The sequence below is a fragment of the Benincasa hispida genome, chromosome 12 (assembly GCF_009727055.1).
Source record: "Benincasa hispida cultivar B227 chromosome 12, ASM972705v1, whole genome shotgun sequence".
Lineage (NCBI taxonomy): Eukaryota > Viridiplantae > Streptophyta > Magnoliopsida > Cucurbitales > Cucurbitaceae > Benincasa > Benincasa hispida.
In genome coordinates this window covers 36,848,304-36,869,700 of record NC_052360.1, presented here as the reverse complement: position 1 = coordinate 36,869,700, position 21,397 = coordinate 36,848,304, and the positions used below count along the sequence as shown (strand labels likewise).

Genomic DNA, 21,397 nt, shown 5'->3' with positions numbered 1-21,397 from the left:
TGACCACATACACCAAAAGTTATGACCTAAAAATCAGATGCTTTACAGAAAATGCCTGATAGCATCATGTTGTTGCTCAAATTTTCAAAGCAAATAAAATTGGCCCCACACGTATATTTGATCAAATCCTATAGCGTTTACAGACGCTATATATACAATGTCTCAACGTTGTCACCTCAGATTTTTTGGCTTTGACTTCAATTTACATGATTCGATTACTCAATTTATAAGTTCGATTATCTCCAATTTGATCGTGATTAATTGAAAGTGTTTCAAGGCGATATCAAATCATTCATATCTCTATGAACACTAAAGTACATAAGAGTAATAGATCTAGCATAACTAAAGTACATAAAAATAGTTAACTAAAAGTGCAATATATATATATATATATAATTAGAAAAAAATTGAGAAATAAAATTAGAATCCACTCATGGTGGATGGTCTTCAAGTCAAATTGTTGAGAGCCTAGAGCTACGAGCATGAGAAGACAATATGTGAGTGGCTAACTTACATTTGCAGTTGACAAGATGGAAGCATTGAACTGAATCTCAATATAATAACAAAGCATTAATAGAATCAATAAAATGTTAGCTCATTAACAAAACAATCTTTTTCTCATTAATGTGAATAATATAATCTCTTCAAAAAATGTGAGTAACATATACTATGCTATAATATACATATGTTTACAAAGAGTAAATACTACACCTAATACATAAATTGATTTTTTTTTCCATAAGTGATTGATTGGTTAAAACATATTTAACTATGAGCATAATATATTATATATTGTGTCAACTCTTAGCACAATTTAAATTAGTCGAGACATATATCTTAGTAGAAGATCAAATATATTTAAATCTCTTCCCACTCCACACGTGTTATGTTTTTCATAGCATTAATCCATGATAAAATAAATGATATACTATATATTTCATAAATTATTGACAATTATTATTTTTCTTTGTTCAATAAATGAAAGTAAGAAATTAACTCTTTTTAAACATAGAAAAAAAAATCACTAAACGTAGGTTCAAGCATTTGCATAGCCTCAATAACTACTTGGTATATAATTTTAAGGGTAATTATCTTAAATGGTAAAACGTTAAAAATATTTAAAAATATAACAAAATGTCATTATCTATTAATAATAGACCGCGATAGACATGGACAGACTGCGATAGATATATTTTGCAGTCTATTACGGTCTATCACTGATAGACAGTAACAGTTTGCTATATTTGTAAATAAGTTGATTCATTTTTCTTTATTTGAAAACAACCGTAATTTTGATCCAAATGATCTCTCTATACATCCAATCATAAAAACTATTAGTCACATTACATCTTGATGGTCTCACCCAACAACTTCTCAAGATTGAGTATTGTGTTTTAGTATAGAATGTGAAAGGATGATGGGAAAGTAGAGTAGAAATTGCTTGAAGTAAAAGCAAAAGAGAAAGGGGAAATAAATGGGGGGCGAAATCTCTGAAAATGACATCACACAAGTTGGTACGCGTTAAATGTTCATATTTTTAAGTTTTCATACATCCCAATTTCTCCAAAATAAAAATTCAAAAAATTAAAATAATAATAATAATAATAATAATAATATTTTTTAAATAAAAAAAAAACTAAAATAGAAAATTGCCACCTGGCTACATTTTAGCACAACCAAAATAAAGGCAAAGTCTCCCTATCTCAACTCAGTGGTTTTCCCTCCATATTCCATGAAGCTCTCTCTATATATACAAATGTTGGTTCCATTGAGAGTTTTGTAATTCTACTCTCTTTCTTTTCTTTTCATTTCTTTATTCTCTCTATCTAAGAGATTTTATAGAGAAAAAAAGAGTTTGGGAATTTGGAAATTATGGGAAGGCAACCATGTTGTGATAAAGTTGGGTTGAAGAAAGGGCCATGGACAGCTGAAGAGGACAAGAAGCTCATCAATTTCATCCTCACCAATGGCCAATGCTGTTGGAGGGCTGTCCCTAAACTTGCAGGTCTCCTCTCGTTCATTTCTTCCTCTTCCCTTTCCTTTGACTTGAGGGTCGATTTAAAAGATATTGATTAATGTCTAATTACTCGAACTATGTTATTGGATTTTACAGGATTGTTGAGATGTGGAAAGAGTTGTAGGTTAAGATGGACAAATTATCTAAGGCCAGATCTAAAGAGAGGCCTTTTGTCTGAAGATGAAGAGAAAATGGTCATTGATCTTCATTCTCAACTAGGCAACAGGTCTCTTTTAATTACCTTCTTTTTTTCTTTTCTTTTCCCTTTTGAAAAAATTACTTCAATTTTCTTTTTAGTTTAAATTAATCAATGAGTTATTTTTTTTCAAAATAGAAAAAGATTCTGAAAAATTCTTCTCATTCTCTTCATTTTTCTTTCTTTTTTTTGGGGGACAATTGGAGGTTTCAGCCATGTGGTATAAATTATAATCATAATCATGGAAGAATATAATGTAGTCTTTCTTCTCAAAAGAAGGGGCAATTTTGACTTTTTATTTTTCACATTTTCTAAAAGAGGAAAAGAAAAAAGAGTGGAACTTTCTAACTACTCAAAAAGAGTGGATTTTTTTTTTCCACCCATTACTATATTTTGACAAACTAAAAAGAAGAGAGACTTTTTCTTCTTTAAATAATTAAACACTTAAACAAAAAGATTTAGTGGTAGACAGTAAGAATTTTTTGTTTAATAGTATTTTTTTTAATCATGAATACAATATTAAAGTTTTAATTAAGGTTAAAATTTTCATCCGTACTTTAAGAAAAGAATTAATGTTATGAAACTAATCTTCATTCTTTTTACTTTAACAGATGGTCAAAAATTGCCTCGCATCTTTCAGGAAGAACAGACAACGAGATAAAAAATCATTGGAACACTCACATAAAGAAGAAGCTAAAAAAAATGGGGATTGACCCTCAAACTCACAAGCCCATTTCTCCATCTTCTGACGACACCCATTTGCTCCAAAAGAATCAAAAGCAATCACCGCGACGGCCATCGCCATCGGAAGAGCCTGAGAAAGAGGCGGCGGGGGACGGGACCGACATAATAGATTTGATTATGGATGGGTTTTGCACAGAAGAAGTCCCTCTAATTGAGCCACATGAAATTCTAGTCCCTTGTGCTTCTTCTTCTTCAACAACCTCAACTTCTTATTCGTCTAACTCTTCTTCCTATTCCTATTCTTCAATTTCTTCAAACTCAGAATCAGCTGCCAATTTGCTTCAAGATTTGGTCAATGAGTTCCCTGAGTTTGAATGGCCAAATATTTGTGAAAATGGCATAGTGGAAGGGCTTTTGGAAGATGATTTTGGTAGTAGTTGGGATTTTGTGGTTAATGATTATGAGGGAGGCAGTGGCAATAATGGGAATGATCCTTGTGTTGATTTTGAATTGGATAATTCTCAATCTTGGGTTTATGGGTTGTTATGAGTAATCCACATCATGTCAAAGTTTATATTATATGATCAAATATTATATATACCATAATATGTAATATTTTCTATGAGAGACTTTGGTTGTTTTTTTCCCCTTAATATAGATTCAATAAAGTTGCAACACATTTTGGGGATAACCCCAACTTTTGTTGTATTGTATATATTTTGCCCTCTCAATTAAGTTTTCATTTTTTTTTTTTACTTTAATGTATAAATTACTTTTTAGATGAATCGATTTTAATCTATATAATTATCGAACTTATAAAATGAAAAACAAAAAAGATATAATTTTGATTGATGTTTTAACTCTTCTCCTCTTTCTTCTTTTAGTGTTTTTAAAAAGTTTTATTTTAACCCCTCACATTTGGATAAATTTTAGATTTTATAGTTGTCGTTGGATTCATATTTTATAAAACAATATATGACAAAATTTTTCTTTTTTTTGATCTTAGACACGAAAAACTTCTTCATTCAGTATGATTTATTTGACTTGAATGAGTTCATCAGTAATTTGTTTTGATTTCACAGTTATACCCTAACTTAACTAGCAGCGTTGATAGAATCTTCAATTGCCAAACAAAAAAATTGTGAGCCTGAAAAAAATATAACCTTGAGATTCGTAGTTGAGTTTTATCAAAGTAGTGAGTGGCATATACTTCAAAGGGAAGAGAAGCATCTATACAAAAAATTGATGGATAGATTATTATTTTAAGACCAAAATTGTTGAAAATATGATCAGAGGTCTAACATTGGCCAAGATAACTAGACAGATAAAAAAAGTACACTAAAGTAATATTTTTTTCTTTGGTAGAAGAAAATTTTTATTTAAGTAAAGTTTAGTTAAATAATGAACAAATAATCTAAATTGATTCACTTATTAATGTTTAGATATAATTGATATAATTATTAGCTCGAAGATTTAATTGTAGAATAGGACCTTAGAAACTTAGAAGTACATATTAATTTTTTTCTAAAATTACATTTAAGAAATTAAAAATGACATTATCCAATATATGGTTAGAAAGAATTAAATTTAAATAACATTAAGAAGAGATTCGAACCTCAAACTTTTTAGTCAAAAATATATATTTTATAATAGTTGAGCTATCGTCCGGTGGATTTAATAAACATTATAATTCACCTAACATATAATGACGTTAAGGTTTTGTTTATTATTATTATTATTTGTAATAAACTTAAATTATAATACATATTTTATTTCTAAAGTATTAAAAAAGAGAAAAAAAACGCGGGATTGTTTTACAATATATAATAAAATAGTACCACTTGAAGAAATCAACTTTTTATTAATTGTTTTGACTAAGTTTTGTTTTTGACTTGTAAATAAAAATGCAAACTAATGATAGGAATTTGGTTTTTCCTCTTAAAAAAGTTGAATAAAAAGTTATTTTTTAAGAAAAAAATAATAATTGTCAGCAAGCATTAGGGATGATGAAAGATCAAGTACAAGAAATTTCCATAGTACTTAAACAAGACTGAATTAAATTAATTGAATTATACAAGTCAAATTAAATTGTCTATTTTACTAAGAAAAAGATTGAATTAACAAAAAAAAAAAAAATCTCACTCCTCGTTGGAGGATTTAAAAGATTTAACTATACATCTAATCTTTTAACTCAATAATTTTATGTCAATTAAATTATGTTTATGTTGGTTTATTTTTTTTACAATAGAGATAGGAAGAATCCAAACCATATATCTTTTGATCACGGATACGTCTATATGTTAATTGAATTATACTCACTTTAGCACATTTTGTATATTTTAGTATTTATTATAAGAAATTATATAAAAGAGCAAGAAAGGAAGATAAACTGTCAAAATTATTTAGACATGGTTTGATAACTATTTGAGTCATTGATTTTAGTTTTTGAAATTTAGGTTGATTTTCTTATTATCCTCCAATTATGGTTTTATCTTAAAAAGAAATACTTGAATTCATAATGAAATTTCAAAAATAAAAACTATATTTTTTCTAGTTTTTAAAACTTAACTTGATTTTTTTAAAACATTACTACAAAGTGGAGAACATAATATGGAAACTTATGGATAAAAATGGTGTTTATAAACTTAATTTCAAAGAACCTAAAACCACACAATAGATTTTGAAATGGTCCTTGATTTTTAGTTGTTGATTTTGAAAATTGTGCTTGTTTTCTCACATTTTCTTTTTTGTATAATGGCTTTCACTTTTGTTAAGGAAAAATGACCTGATTTTTTTTTTTTTGTTAAACATGACTTGTATTTTGAAAGTACCTCCAAGAAGTAGATATCAAAATAAATAACTCTATGGAGATATTTAAAAAAAAAAAAAAAAAACCGTATTTATAGGCTCAATTAATTCTTAAAAATCAAAAACTAAAAATGAATATCATGTGTCTCACTTTGATTTTTTGTTTTTGAAAATTAGGCTTATAAAGATATTTTCACTCATACATTTATATGTTTAGTTATCCATTGTTTATTAATGTTTTAAAAAACGAAGCAAATTTTTTAAAATTAAAATATAGTTTAAAAACTTGCCGCGAATGTTTCTTTACTCAAGTTGAAATCACGTTAAAAAATTAGGGGGAAATCGACTTTAATTTAAATAAACAAAATTGTTATCAATGATTATCCAATCGTGAGTTCAAATTAAACATTGATATTAAGTTTAACTTTGACCATATTTATTTGATCAAATGTTTTAAAGTTAACTAATTGAGTTTGAAATCTTACTTAAAGGATTATATTATATTTTGAAGAACTATATACTCATTTTCTTATTCTTCCCAAAGTCTTCTTTTCCAAGCTGGCAATGCTTGTAACTACTGAAACTTTTGAAATAGACAAGTCTTTGATTAATCAGAAACCCTAGGACTCTAAACACATGTGCTTGATAATTGATATTGTCTGTTTCAAGAATATAAATAAATATTCAATCAATTCACTCACAGAAAGATTCAAATTGGAAATTATACCCAGTTCCAGGACTTCCAAAATTAGACTTAGATGATAATTTTTTATAATTCTGCATTGCAATGCAATATATATTGATTTTTTTCACATCTAATTGATTTAATCTTAATTAGGATGTCATGATGTTTTACAAACTATTTTATTACTTGCAATATTTGCGAACCAGCTCGACTGATAGGGAAAGGAACAAAAATATCATTTGATTCGTCGATTTTTTAAAAAAAGAAATAAGTAAAGTTCCATTATTGAGTGAGAAATGGGAAATTCATTGAAAGTAATAATCCCCACTACGTCGTAATAGTGCACCTATAATCATCAACGTTGTTTTTTAACCAAAAGACCGAGAGCTAACTATTGAGACTTCGGGCTATCTAAACGCATATTTCATGAAATAGTTCATGCATGCTTGTTGCCCTAGTTCTAAAGGCAAGGGATAAATCTTCTAGAAAATTGTCTTGTTTACTTGTGAGGATAATTTGGATAATCATTTTCCATTAGGGGTAATACATGGGTTGGGTTGGGATAGGTTGGAGGGATTACTTAGACCAACTCGAATATTCGGGTTGGTCGGGTTGACTAAGTTGGCTACCCAAATGACCCGAACAAGTTATCTAATCCAATTAAAATTTGGACTAGGTTGAGTTGGGCTGGGTTGTTGGGTTGGAATGGGAGACATAAAAAATCACTACAAGAAAAATGAGTTCTCCCGACACCTAAATCAGTCATCGGGAGACAGGGTCTCTCCTGACGCCATAATGGACCATCAAGAGTTCCTAAGGAACTCCCAACGACGTAAAGACCCATCGGAAGTTCCTAAGAAACTTTCGATGTGTAAAAAACTACGTCGGAACTCCCGACGCCTAAAGAAACCCGTCGGGAATTCCTAGGAACTCCCGACGATTAAAAGAGGAGTTCCTTAGGAACTCCCGACGACTTATTTAATCGTCAGGAGTTCCTAGGAACTCCCGACGCTGCCCGAGTGATTGGATTTGGTAAAAACCAGATTCTTTCTTCTTCATTTTCCCCTTCTTTTCATTATCAACCCTAGCTGCGCACCCTTTTTCCTCTTCCCTTCCCCTTGCGCCCGTCGTCGCTCCCCCTTTCCTTTCCCCTTCTCCCTTGCACCGCGCCGTCGCCCCTTCCCCCCTTGTGCCGTTGCCTATTTCTTCCATTTCCCCCTTCGCCACCACCCTTTCCCCTTCCCCTTGTTGCTTCGCCGCCACCTTCTCCTTCCCCCTTCGCGCTGCCACCTTCCCCCTTCATTGCTTACAAATTTGTTGTTCTTTACCAGCTTTCAACAAGGTTCACTCACATCCCTTTTATTTTCTTTATCTTATTTTGTGAATTGATTTAAGTCATTGTTTAATTTCTCATGAATTTGAAATCTGATTAGTCTTTGAAATCTGATTACTATTGCTTTGATTTATTGTCATTTAGCATCTATCTCATTTGCTATTCTTTAAATTAAATCTAATGTTTCTAGCATCTATATCATTTGTTGTTTTTTATTTCTAGCATGTTGGTAATCTAATGTGAATTATGGATTATGGATTATGGATTGTGGTTGTTATTGTGGATTGAGTCTTTTTTTTTTCCTTTAATTCTTAAGGTTAGGGATTACTTAATTTACTATGATGGATGTTACAATTTCTGCAATTTGGTGAATTATTGTGAATTGTGGATTATGGATGTTACAATTTATGTAATTTGGTGGATATTGTCATTTAGCATGTATCTCATTTGTTATTTTTACGTTATAATTTCTGCAATTTGGTGGATTGTGGATATTATTGGGAATTGTGGAATATGGATGTTACATGTATTTAATATTATGGATGTTATTGTTAATTTACTATGATGTTTGTACCCTTAAACTCTATCCCCTAAAAACACTTTGATTTTTAAACCAAATCAATAACATTTGGGGCAAAAAATGGACCCCTTTACTTATTACTTAATTTTAGACTTAGTTTAGGAGTAAAAAAATCAATAACATTAGGGACAGAAAAAATTAAATCACCTATTAGAGATTATTTAAATTTTTAAATTTTTTTGAACAAACTTGGAATTGTTTATTAAATTAATCAAAATTCATGCTTAATAAAGACGTTGTACTTTATCCACTAATCCAGATTATTGTTTTAGATTACAAGTTGGTCAGAAAAGATTTATTTTTAAGGATGAATAAAGAATGAATTAAACTAAGGAATAAGTTATCAGTGGAGTATAGAGAAGGAGTATCCCAATTTTTAGATATAGCAAAGTTTCATGTTAATGATTCTGGACGAATAAGATGTCTATGCAAGAATTGTATGAATTTAATTTGGGAAAAATTAGATATCGTGGAACAAAATCTATTAACATATGGAATATCTCCCTCATACTGTGAATAGGTATATCATGGAGAGCCAGTAAACTTATCTAGAGGTTTTGAAAGTCATACAACTCATTCAATACATAATGTTGAACTATATAGTATAGAGGGTAATGTTGTCGAAGAAAATGATATGTTGAATCTTATAAACGATCTACAAGTTCCAATTGAAAATGAAGATGTAAATGAAGAAGGAATTGAGAATGAAATGTCCTCTAATGGTCAAGAAAGAGATACCACGAACTTATTCGAGGATTTAATGACCAAAGCCCGTAATGAATTATACCCTGGTCGTTCGCCATTTTCGTCTTTGAACTTTTTAGTGAAGTTGATGCATATCAAAGTTCTCAAAGGCTGGAGTAATAAATCGTTTGACATGTTGCTGGAATTGTTAAAAGCAGAGTTTCCGGCTGGCACCACTATACTTACTTCCTTTTATGAAGCCAAGAGAAAATTGCGTGATTTAGGCCTAGGTTATAAATCTATTCATGCGTGCAAATATCATTGTTATTGTATTGGAAAGAATTTACAGATTTGCAACAATGACCCATTTGTGGTGAGTCTCAATACAAAGTTAATGATGGTAAGGGTAAAAAATACCACATAAGGTATTGCGTCATTTTTCATTGATATCGAGATTAAAATGATTGTTTGCATCAAAAGAAGGCGCTTCTGATATGAGATGACATAAAGATAAGCGAGTTGAAACAGAGGATGTATTGCGACATCCAGCTGATGCAAAGGGGTGAAAACATTTTGATCGTGAATTTCATCATTTCGCTTTAGATCCCCAAAATGTTCATTTGGGATTAGCTTCAGATGAGTTTAATCCGTTTGGAAATATGAGTACTTCTTATAATATATGGCCCGTGGTGATAATTCCTTATAATTTACCCCCTTAGAAATGCATGAAGGAAACAAACTTCTTCATGTATTTGCTCATACCTAGTCTAAATTCTCCTGGAAAGGAAAAATAGATGTTTACTTGTAGGCGTTGATCGAAGAGTTGAAAGAGTTATGGACAATTGGTGTGCGAACTTATGGTTCTGTTACTGATGAGTTTTTTCAACTATATGTTACCTTATTATGGACTATTAATGACTTCCTTATGTACGGTGACATATCTGGGTGGAGTACAAAAGGTTATCAAGCATGTCCAATATGTAAAGAAGATAATTAGTCCTTCAGGATAAGAGAGAAAATATCATTTATGGGACATCAATGTTATCTTACAGAGAATCATAGCTGGCGTCGAGGTAGACAACATAATGGAAAAGTTGAATGTAGACCTCCTCCAGTCGTAATGAATGGAGTAAAGATCTTACAACAAATAAATACGTTGAACTTTCTTGTGCTTAGGAAACATCCATCGAAGCAAGATAAAAAAAAAAAAAAAAAACGAATTCTAAACTGGACTAAGAAGTTTTTTTTTTTTTCCAACTTCCATATTGGTCCAAACTATTGTTACAACATAAATTGGATGTAATGCATATTGAAAAAAAAAATATATGCAACAATTTGGTGGGTACATTGTTAAATATTGAAGGAAAGAAAAAGGATACAATGAACTTTGGATTAGACTTACAAGATTTGAAGATAAGACATGACCTACACTTGACACAGGTCGATAACAGATTTGTAAAATCACATACAGCTTACACATTAACTAATAGTGAACGGAATTCGTTTTGTAAGTAATTAAAATCCTCCTAATGGATTAGTGTCTAATATATCACGATGTGTGAATGAAAAAAATGAAAAAATAATACTAATTTATGAAATCTTTTATAGAAGCCCAATCAAATAATTCCTCCAATTTTAGTATTAGTTGACATCTTATGCATTTAGTATTGATATTGGCAATGTGTAAATTGGATTGGAGAATCGAATCTCTAACTTCATGATCAATAATACTAATTCATGTCATAGCTCGTGCCGGTGAGTTATTTTTATTTTAAATTACCTACGAAAACATATTTTTTTAAAATACATTTTCTTTTAAACACTTTTTATGAAAATGATTTATAAATAAATAAAATGCTCATATGTTTACTTAAACTTTCTCAAAAATGTTTTTATAAGAAAGTTTGTTTGGTTTGCTCTATCTTTAAAATGCTTTCATAATTAAGTTTGTTAGGTTTATATTCAAGCGTGTCTCCCAAAGCAACTTATTCCTTAAACCTAATTTCTAAAAATTTATTCGGAATATATTGATTGCCAAACATTACAAAGTTTATGAAAATAATTTTTTTGTCCAAGCTTACTTTCAATTAATTTACAATCAAATTGAGATCAATTCATTAGAACATTAATATTATCATTTTCATCCAAAACATACACTAATGTAATGAATTACTTGGCGTCTTTTATTTAAATACTTTTTTTTTTTTTTTTTTTTATGAACTTAAAAGGCTTATAATTAAAACAATAAAACCCATTATCCTTTGATGACACGTGTAAGAGCTAGAAAATGAATAAAGATGTCCAAATGGTGAAGTATCAAAAGAGAGGGAAATTGTGTAAGAAACTAGTGGTTTTTGTTGAAAGAAAAACAATTATCAAAACATTTTTTATACACTTAAAAATTATAAAAATGACAAAAAAAAAAAAGGGTTTTGTTTTTCTCTACACATTACTCATAGTCAATGTGAAAGCTTGGATTAAGTAGAATATACCTCAAAGAAATTTATCATTTCCATTTTGTTTGTATTCTGGTTGACTTGGACCATTCTCATAACTTTTATGTCTTGACCATTGAAAAATTCAACCAAATAAAACGAACAAAAACAAAAAGATAAATATACATATTTGATCATTATTTATTATTTTGGATGGGTAAGTTCGAATCTTCACTTCAGTTTCATATAAGGATAATTGTTTTTTCAGCTTTTTAATAACAAAAAGATAAATGTAGTTCAAGATGCATCAAAATATTATTCTATATATAAGAAAATCAAAATTAAACTTATGCAGTGTAGATATTAAAGTGCGATATTAATTATTACATTACACAAAATTATATTTTACACATTCTACCTTTCTCTTTTCTCATTTCTGAAAAACATATAATGTTATGATTTTTATTTTTCCAAATATAACATTACAAAGGTAAAGATAGGATAGAATATTTTTTTAAGTACAACAATTACAACTATGGAAGATTGAACTTCCAACCATAACAGAGGGAGAATATGTTAATTATTGTTGAATTAAACTTACTTCAGTATCATAGTAGAAATTAAAAAGGGATATCCTATATACATATATATATATATATGGGCAATGATTAGTTATAGCGCAGATGCATTAATCTCATGCATCCTTCCCTCGATACATGGTAAAAAAAATATAAATAACTCAATTTTTTTTAAAAAAAAATTGCTCCATGAAATTTTTTTTATTAGACAACGTAATGATAGATACAATCGAGACAACATCTACTTAATTAATATCTTAAAAAAACTAACTTATCGTTTCCAATCTAGCACATCATAGATTGTGTTTGTTCATATAGGTTACTTCAACACTTATATTTAATATCTAAATTAATTTTTCCTCAAAAAATGTAAATTAAATTTTATCAATAGAACTTTTGTTTCAAATATTATTTAAATTTTGATTTATATCTAACAAAAGCTCAATTGATCAACCTTTTGAAAAGTTGAATGTTGAAACCTCTCAATCTATTACGTTTGTTCCCTTTTTTTTTTTTAGAAGAAATAATTGTAATCTCAATCTATTAGTCGCTACCTTTAAAAAAAAACAAAAATAATCTATATTTCTTCACATCAAAATGTACTTTTCATTTGTTATTATTCAATATAAATCTAACCCCTTTTTTAGGACATATTCTAACCCAAATTAATTGAACTTTTTTTGTTTTAATCTTAGTTAAAATGACTTGGTGCGTTTGTTTATTTGTTTTTTTTTTTTTTTTTCTAAAGCTTTTAAATTTTGGTAGTTGGACATATTGATATACATCATTTTAAGTGTATCAATTAATTGATATACCTAAATATCAATTTTTGAGTCCTCTTTTATGTATGTATTTTCAAATTTTGAATCTTATTTCTTCTCTCTCAATAATGGGTTTTCCTCCATTTTTAATATGATCTTAATACACTCATCACATATATACTTTTATCAATTTTATTTGTATGTTAATTTTTTTTATTTTATATATTTGATTTCTTTTTTATTTATTATTATTTTTATTATAGGAGATCTTTGGTTTTCATATTCATGTTCTTTTGTACAATTAATTGTTTTTTTTTTTTCCTGATTTAGGTTTTGATGAGTTGATTTGATTTCTTGTTTTAAATCAAGTTATAATCTTTCTATTTACTTTAAACATGATATATCAGTAATATAACAAACAACAATCAACATGTCAAGTGTATCAACAATAAATCTAACAATAATCAACATTCAATTTGTAATATATGTTGAAGTAAACTCATATTTCAAGTGTATCAACAGTATATCATATATAACTTATAAGACATAAGTGTATTAGACATCAATCAGGAAATATTTATAGCCAAACATGAGTATATTAGTAGTATATCTAATAGCAATTAACATTCTAAGTGTATATCAGCAGTATATCTAACAACATTCTGGTTGGGTTGAATTATTTATTTTTTTCAGGTTTGATTGAGTTGAGGTTGCACTTCTAATATTATTTAAAAAATATATATTAAAATTTATAAATATTATAACTCATATATATCGTTTTATGTTTGTATGAAGTTTCTAATAGATATCTTGGATTTTTATATTTAACATTTGAGTTTTATGAAATTTTAATTATAGTATGTGTTGTACACAAATTAAAGTATTTTAAGTTAATAAAAAATATAATAAAAAAAAAAGAAAAAGAATAAATAACCCGATAACCCAACTCAACCCAACCCGTATTTTAAGGGTTGGGTTGGATTGGGTTGGAGACCTTATTCGGTCATTCGGGATGTCAATCTGACCAACCTAAATTTTCAGGTTGGTCCAAAAAAATCCCCCAACCCAATCAATGTACAGCCCTACAACAAACATTTAGATAGTACATTTTTGTTTTGAAGTAAACCATATGTTTCATTTTTTAAACATAATATTCAAGTGTATCAACAATATATCAAATATAAGATATGAATGTATAAGTAGTAAATACTTTTAGATAAGACATGGATGCATCAACAGTATATCTAACATCAATCAACATTCCAAAGTGTATATCTAACAATAATAAATATTCAATTATTAAATTTGACTATCACTTATTTTAATTTTTTGTCACAAATGGATACATACTACACTATTTTATCCTTTTTTTGTATTTTTTCCCTTTTAAGTAGTGTATTGCTTAATATAGTATCGATATACTACTATTTTAATAATTATATACCTAAAACGAAATACATCAGGGCACTACTCATAGACATCATTTTAAGTATATCAGTTAATTGATATACCAAATGTATTAATAAAGTATATTAAAATCAACTTCGAAAAGCATGCATAGGTTTTTCTTTATGTTGTGTGGATAATTGAAGGACATTTTTAACGTTTTCCATTTTTAGTTGGATTAGGTTGGGCTTATTTTGCCCTTTTTGCAGAACAAAAAAAAGGAGATGACACGGGCCTAATTTTACAAAAATATTTTACTAATTGTTCAATTGCCCACATATTTTTAAGAGAAATTTTCAAAAATAGAAAAACAAATGATATTATTTACACAAAATAACAAAATTTAATCATTTTAGATTTCTATCAGTTTCTATCATTAAAGACACTGATAGTATCGGTCTCTATCAATGATAGACTTCTATCAATTTCGATCAAGCATCTATTAGTGTCTATTAATATATATATATAGTTATTTCTATAAATAGTCTAACATTTTTTTTATATGTAAAAATGTTCTTATTTTTAGTTGGTTTATAACCATGATATCATATAACATCATTCACAAGATGTATATTTATTGGAAAAAAAAAAAAAACAAATTAAAATAGAAAGGGTTTAAAATTATATTACGAGAAACAAAATTGTGAAGATAGAATTCTCTAGTATGAAATCTTTCAATTAAACTCGAAAACAAAGTCATGCACATAGGTTTAGATTCAAAGTAAACATAACAATATCATCATATAATGAATAAGGTAAGAGAAAGAGAGAGTTTTAGTGTGTGTAAAAGGGTTTGAATTGAAAACTCAAACTTCAAAGAACCCTAATTGCACAACACATAGAGAATTGACTTATTTTACTAATAACTACACACACCGATTCCATGTATAATGCCTTTGCATTTCTAATGTTTCCTTTGTCAAATTCTTTTCACAAACTTCCACAACAACTTTGAATTTAATTTTGTGGAAAACCAAACCCCCCAACAAATATTCACACCTTTCTCCATTTATTCCCATCACCAATCAAATGTAATTATGTAACAAAACTACAAAATATACTAAATATATTATTATGTCTACTATTCAAATTTGTGATTGATTAATGTTTTTATACCCAAAAAAATATCCATTTTGAGCTTAGTTTTCATTTTATTCCTATCTTTTAAAATAAAAGTGAGTTTTGAGATTAATTCTCATTTTCCCCTCTAAATTTTAAAATATTATATTTTTAACCTTGCATTTGGTTCCTAAATTTCAATATTTTACATTTTTATCTTCAAATTTTTATTAATGTTCACCTTAATCTTAGGTGTAAACTTTCAATAAATTAACTTAGAATAATTATGATGTGAAATCCTTTTATCAGGGGACATTTGCAAATATAGACATTAGACTCAAAATATTAACAAATATAACATAATGTTTAAAAAAATTACAAATATAGCCAAATTTAAATAATCTATCAGTGATAGACCATATTATTGGTAGGAGTCTATCAGTGATATCACTGGTAAGAGTCTATCAACGATAGAAGTCTATCGCTGATAGACTTGGGAGTCTATCAACAATAAAAGTCCATCGCTGATAAACTTGACTATATTTGCAATTTTTTTTTTAAATAATGTTATACAGTTGGTTATTATTCCTAAAAATGCTACCTATTGTAATTACCCTTTTATTAATTTTATTACTAAAAAATGAGTATTTAAAAAAGGTTAAAAAGTGTAAATTTTTTAAATTTATGGACCAAATGGAAATAAAACTTAAAACTGATCAAGGTTAAAATGATAACATTATAAAACCTAAAGATCAAATAGAATTTAAACTCAAGCCTTTGGGATAAAAATGTAACATTTTGAAACATATAATTCAAATGAAAATTAGATCCAATTCCTCGAAATTAAAAAAAAAAAATTCCCTTTATATATATAAACTCAAATACATACATATATACATACACAGACGTCCAACACATACATTTAAGTATATGGGGTTTTTTTCTTTTTTAATTTAACAATTATAAACTGTGCAAGAATGAACATAAAATACTATTTCGTGTTTTATTCACTGAATTATGTACGACAAATGTCGAGTGTATGGATTATTATTAATATTGTTGGTAGAAAGTTGACTACGGTCCTCGAAATTCCCAAAGTATTTTTATTAAGTCATCTTTATCAATCAAATGGCCACTTGTACCCTCTGCATGTTCATTTACTGTATTTATACATTTCTTTTGTTTTTTCTACGCAACCAAATACCATTCTTTTTACATTAAAATTTTCAATATAAATACGTAAAATGGTTTCCTTTCTTGTTCACGTCAACCATGTTCTCATTTTTTTTTTTTATTTTTAAAAATTTCAGGTGAGATTCGAACTTCTGACTTCTTGACGAGATTATGCAATTTATATCTGTAAACTATGTTTATATTTGCATATTCGACAAATATCCACCTTATATTTTTCAGTTCAATCTTATTTTCAATCATACTTTAACATCTTTTCAGTATTAAATATATATGGTTCAAAAGCTTATTTTTCAATGGTACTTTAAAAATATCATCAAAATATTCAAACACAAAATTAGAAACAACTATTTTGACTATTATTGTTGTTATTTTTGTCACCAATATACATTTGATCTTGATTACCACCACCTGTGTTCATGCATTATTTTATATTTATGATTTAATAAAAAAAAATTATTTACGGTCCATACATTTTATAAATTGATAAAGTTATTTTGCATTGAATTATCATTTTATTTGTTGTACTTTAGAGATGGTTCAAATTTTAGTCCATGTAATTTTAATAAATATTAAATTTAGTGTCTCAAGTTAATAGTTATCATAAATGATTAAATAATAATAATAATTTTCATGCAAATAAATATAATAGATCACAAGTAGTAATAGAGACTGAATTTGAGATTTTTTTAAAGCACAAGTACTAAAATTGGACATTTGAAAATATAGACTAAAAATTAAACAAACTTCAAAATACAAAGAGCAAGATGATATTTTGACTAAAAAAATCGTCAATATGAACTCAACAATAGTTGCATGAATTTTTTCATGAGATTAAAGGTTCAATTTCTTGTACTTTTTACATTTGTTATATACCAAATTAGAAAAAAAAAAAATCATAGAACTTTTAATATTCTGAAATTTTCATATTGTATAATTAAAATATAATTTGATAAAAGTATTGATTTTATATTTAGAATTAATATATGCAATGGTAAACGTTTTTAAAATTTTAGCTTTCACATCTTATACGTTCAATCTTTAGTGTATATAAATTGAATTAATTATCTCATGCCACAAATTTATGGGTTAATTTAAATTAATTGTCCTTTTCCACATTTAAATATCAATTAATTATATAGATATTTTTTTCATTGGGAAAAAACTTTAGTTACTTTATTTTTTAAAAAAATATTTTTTTTACCCAATTTTTGGAACCATTTTTTTAATTATTGGTTATTGAAAATTCTAAAGATTTCTAAGTTAATTTTTGTATAATGAACTTTTTCGGACTCTATCCAAATTAGTGAGCTAATTGATTTCATTTATAACAATGTTATCTCAAATTTTGGATTGGAAAAATATATTTAATTTTCACGTGACAATAATGGTAAATTTATAGTTCAAAGAATAATCGATAAAATGAACGAAAAACAAAAATACAGAAACTAAAGTATATTTTGTAAATAATTAAAGAATTGATAAAAGTGTCCAAAATCAAATGACCTTCTAGATATAGTTCTCCCTACCAACTTTATACTTCAATGTTATGTTTGCTTATTTAATATACACATACGTACCAAGCTACAATTTTAATTATCTATCTAGTAAATAATTTATAAAATTGTGAGAACTTAAATGTTTTCAAAAAGATAAAGTTGTAATAGATATTTTAAAAGTTTGTTGAAAAAAGTTCAAAATATGAAATATATGTGTGGTAGATGAGATAGAACAAAAATTTAGACCATCGCGTTATTTTAGGTCATCTAAGTCCCCTATTTATATATTTAAAATTTTAAAGAGTTCCAAGAGTAGTTTTGAAATATTTATGAAAGTTGAAGGATAATATTACAACTTTTGAAAGCATAATACTACTTGTGGTTTCAACTATTGCTCGTCACTTATATATTCATGATCTTTCTCTTATCTTGCTAATATATGACTTTGATTATAGCACACTCAACAATTCTCTCTTTAAATAAAGTATAACACCGAACATCCTCTCTCAAATAATGATGATCTATATCCGTCTAGCTAATATCGAGACCACCAACTCCTCCTCTTTGGAGCACATCGTCAATCCAATAAATCTCAATCGTTGATCTCATTTATGACTATATTTTTCTAAAGCTCACAACAACTTATTGTTTAGACATGAGGATTCTACTAACATAATTAAGTCAAAGGTATGACTTAATTTCAATTAATAAGGACAACTAACTCTCCATATACAACTCCACATTCATATGATATATATTGTCTACTTTGAGTACAAATCTTCTATTAGAAATGTTGCCTCAACTTATAATAGTTACTCATGATGAATTATTTTTTCTTTGTTTAGCCAAGATAGAACATTGATCCCTATTCCCAACAATATCATATTATATTAAGAAAAATTGTTTTAAATGTCAAACTGTTAAAAATATTTTCAAATATAGCAAAATGTCATAATCTACCAGTGATAAATGATAGTAGTCTATCAATATCTATAATTGATAGATATTGATAGACAGTGACGTTTTGCTATATTTGTAAATATTTTGTTCATTTTTCTATATTTGAAAATAGCCCCTATACTAATTTAATGTGATTTTTAACTCTTAATTATTATATTGACAATTATCTAACAAATTACTAATGGTCAATTCGAATTTAGTGAATCAAGTATAGATTTATTATTATTTTTTTTTAACTTTTTGTAAAGATTTGACTGGAACTCACATTGTTTAGTCAAAAAGTTTATACAATTTATTTTTAAAAAATGTAATGTTCAATGGAATAAGATTAAATAAGTCTGAAAAAGACTAATCAAATGACAAATAAATAAAAATAAATTAAGTTGTATTATTTTTCGTTGTAATTTTCCACTTGGATGTGAGTTTATTCTTGTACTTCTACTATTTTCAATTTCAACTCTTCTACCATGACCATGAAATGCTACCTTTTATTTTTTTTTATAACTAATTTAACCTTTTATTTAGTAAAATATATAATTTTGTTCTTAATATTAATTTTTTTCACTTCCCTTCTACTCAAATCTTATTTGATAATCATTTAAACGTCATCAATAATGTTTATAATTTTTGTTTTCTATACTTTCTCCTAAATATTTTTGTTTTTGTTTTATTACTTTGTAATGATTTTTTAAAATTCAACCCAAATTTTAAAAATTGAAAAAAATATATAGATTTTTTATTTAAAAAATTGAAATTTGGCTATGAATAATTCATATGTTTTTTTTGGAAGATATGAAAACCATGGTACATAAATCAAAAGAAAGAAGCACAATTTTCCTGAACTAAAAGTTGAAAACCAATGGAACATTCTTAAATTTAAAAATTTAGCAATGATTTTTAAAAAGTTGTAAATATAGCAAAGAAGCATCAAAACAGATTTTTGTTTATTATTATTATCGTTATTGGTGTATCAACATGTATATCAGTAATATATCTTATATATTCTATGGTATATCACTCATCTGATATACTTTATATTTGATGTATCTATTGACCAATATATCATACCTAAAGTATATAAATTAAACATTTAATATATAAAAATTACCATTCATATATTGTATTTATCAGTAAACAAATATATGTATTTTAAAGAAGTATTGATATATTAATGATATACCAATATTTTATACTTGAAATTTTTTGAGTTAATGTTGATATAACACTAATATGTCAATGTTATATTTAAAACTTATTGAAGAAATGTTGATATATGACTGGTACATTAATGATATACTTGAATTTAGTTGTTTATGAGCGTTGATACAATATTGATAAACTAATTAATTTATACTTTTAAATGAATTTTAAATAAGTGTCTAACTATAACTACTGATACACTAATAAGTAATAATATATATACTTGAAACTGAATTTTGAATGAGTATTGATATAGTACTAATATATCAATACAACCCGTAAAATGGATTTAGATCATGAGTGATATACTATTGATACACTAAAAATTTATATAAAATGAATATTTAATAACTACTAATATACTATTGATACATATATGTTACGGTTTGAACAAAATTTGAGTGAATGTTGATGAACTACTAATGCACTAAATACTCAGCATTGCATTTGAACTCATTATGATATATTATTAATACACTAATGATCTACTTGCAATTCATTTTGAATTAGTACTAAATACAATTGAAATGTCAATATTATACTTTAAATATCATTCTAGTAAAATGAAACATGTCATTTTTGGTATATCAACAATATCATTGATTTTTTTTCTCTAAATCAGGTATATCAATCAATTAATATGAAATATGAAATATTTTGTTATACAATTGATATATTAAATTAAATATAACTTATATACCATTAAAATCATACCAAAAGTGAAGATAAAAGAGATTAGCTAATATAATTCATATTTAGTACATCATTTGACAAAATTAATGCATTTAACATATATCATCTACATCAAATTTGAACTAATCAAATGAAAATAACTTATATCAAAATGAAACAAGCAACAAAAATAATATTTACCATAATCTAACAAACAACACAGACCATAACACCATTAAAGTCATTGTATAAATGATATTCTTTAAATAAAGTATATTTATTTATTGCTATGTCAAATATAAAGTATATCAGTGGACTGATATACTAAAGTATAAAGTATATCTGATATAATTATTGATATACAAATGAGGATAAAATCGTAACAATAAAAAAAATCGAGAATCAGATTTAAACTTTTTGGCATATTTGCAATTTTAGAAAATCATTGCTATATTTGTAAATACCCTTATGTCTTTTGCTACCTATTGCAATTTTTCGTTTTTTAATCAATTTCTTATTGTCCCATGGTATTAAATTTCTATCCAAATCTCGACATTTTCATCGATATTTATATATTTTCATTGATTCTATATCGACATGAAGAGGATG

The 21,397-nt window shown here is 26.9% G+C and overlaps 1 protein-coding gene across 1 annotated transcript; it reads left to right on the top strand.

Moving 5' to 3' along the window:
• The first annotated feature begins 1,723 nt into the window (after positions 1 to 1,723).
• Positions 1,724 to 3,588, top strand: LOC120067828 (transcription factor MYB20). The gene is made up of 3 exons (XM_039019420.1): positions 1,724 to 2,005; positions 2,114 to 2,243; positions 2,825 to 3,588. The coding sequence occupies exons 1-3, from the start codon at positions 1,873 to 1,875 to the stop codon at positions 3,444 to 3,446; spliced, it is 885 nt and encodes a 294-aa protein (XP_038875348.1). The 5' UTR covers positions 1,724 to 1,872; the 3' UTR covers positions 3,447 to 3,588.
• The last annotated feature ends 17,809 nt before the right edge of the window (positions 3,589 to 21,397 follow it).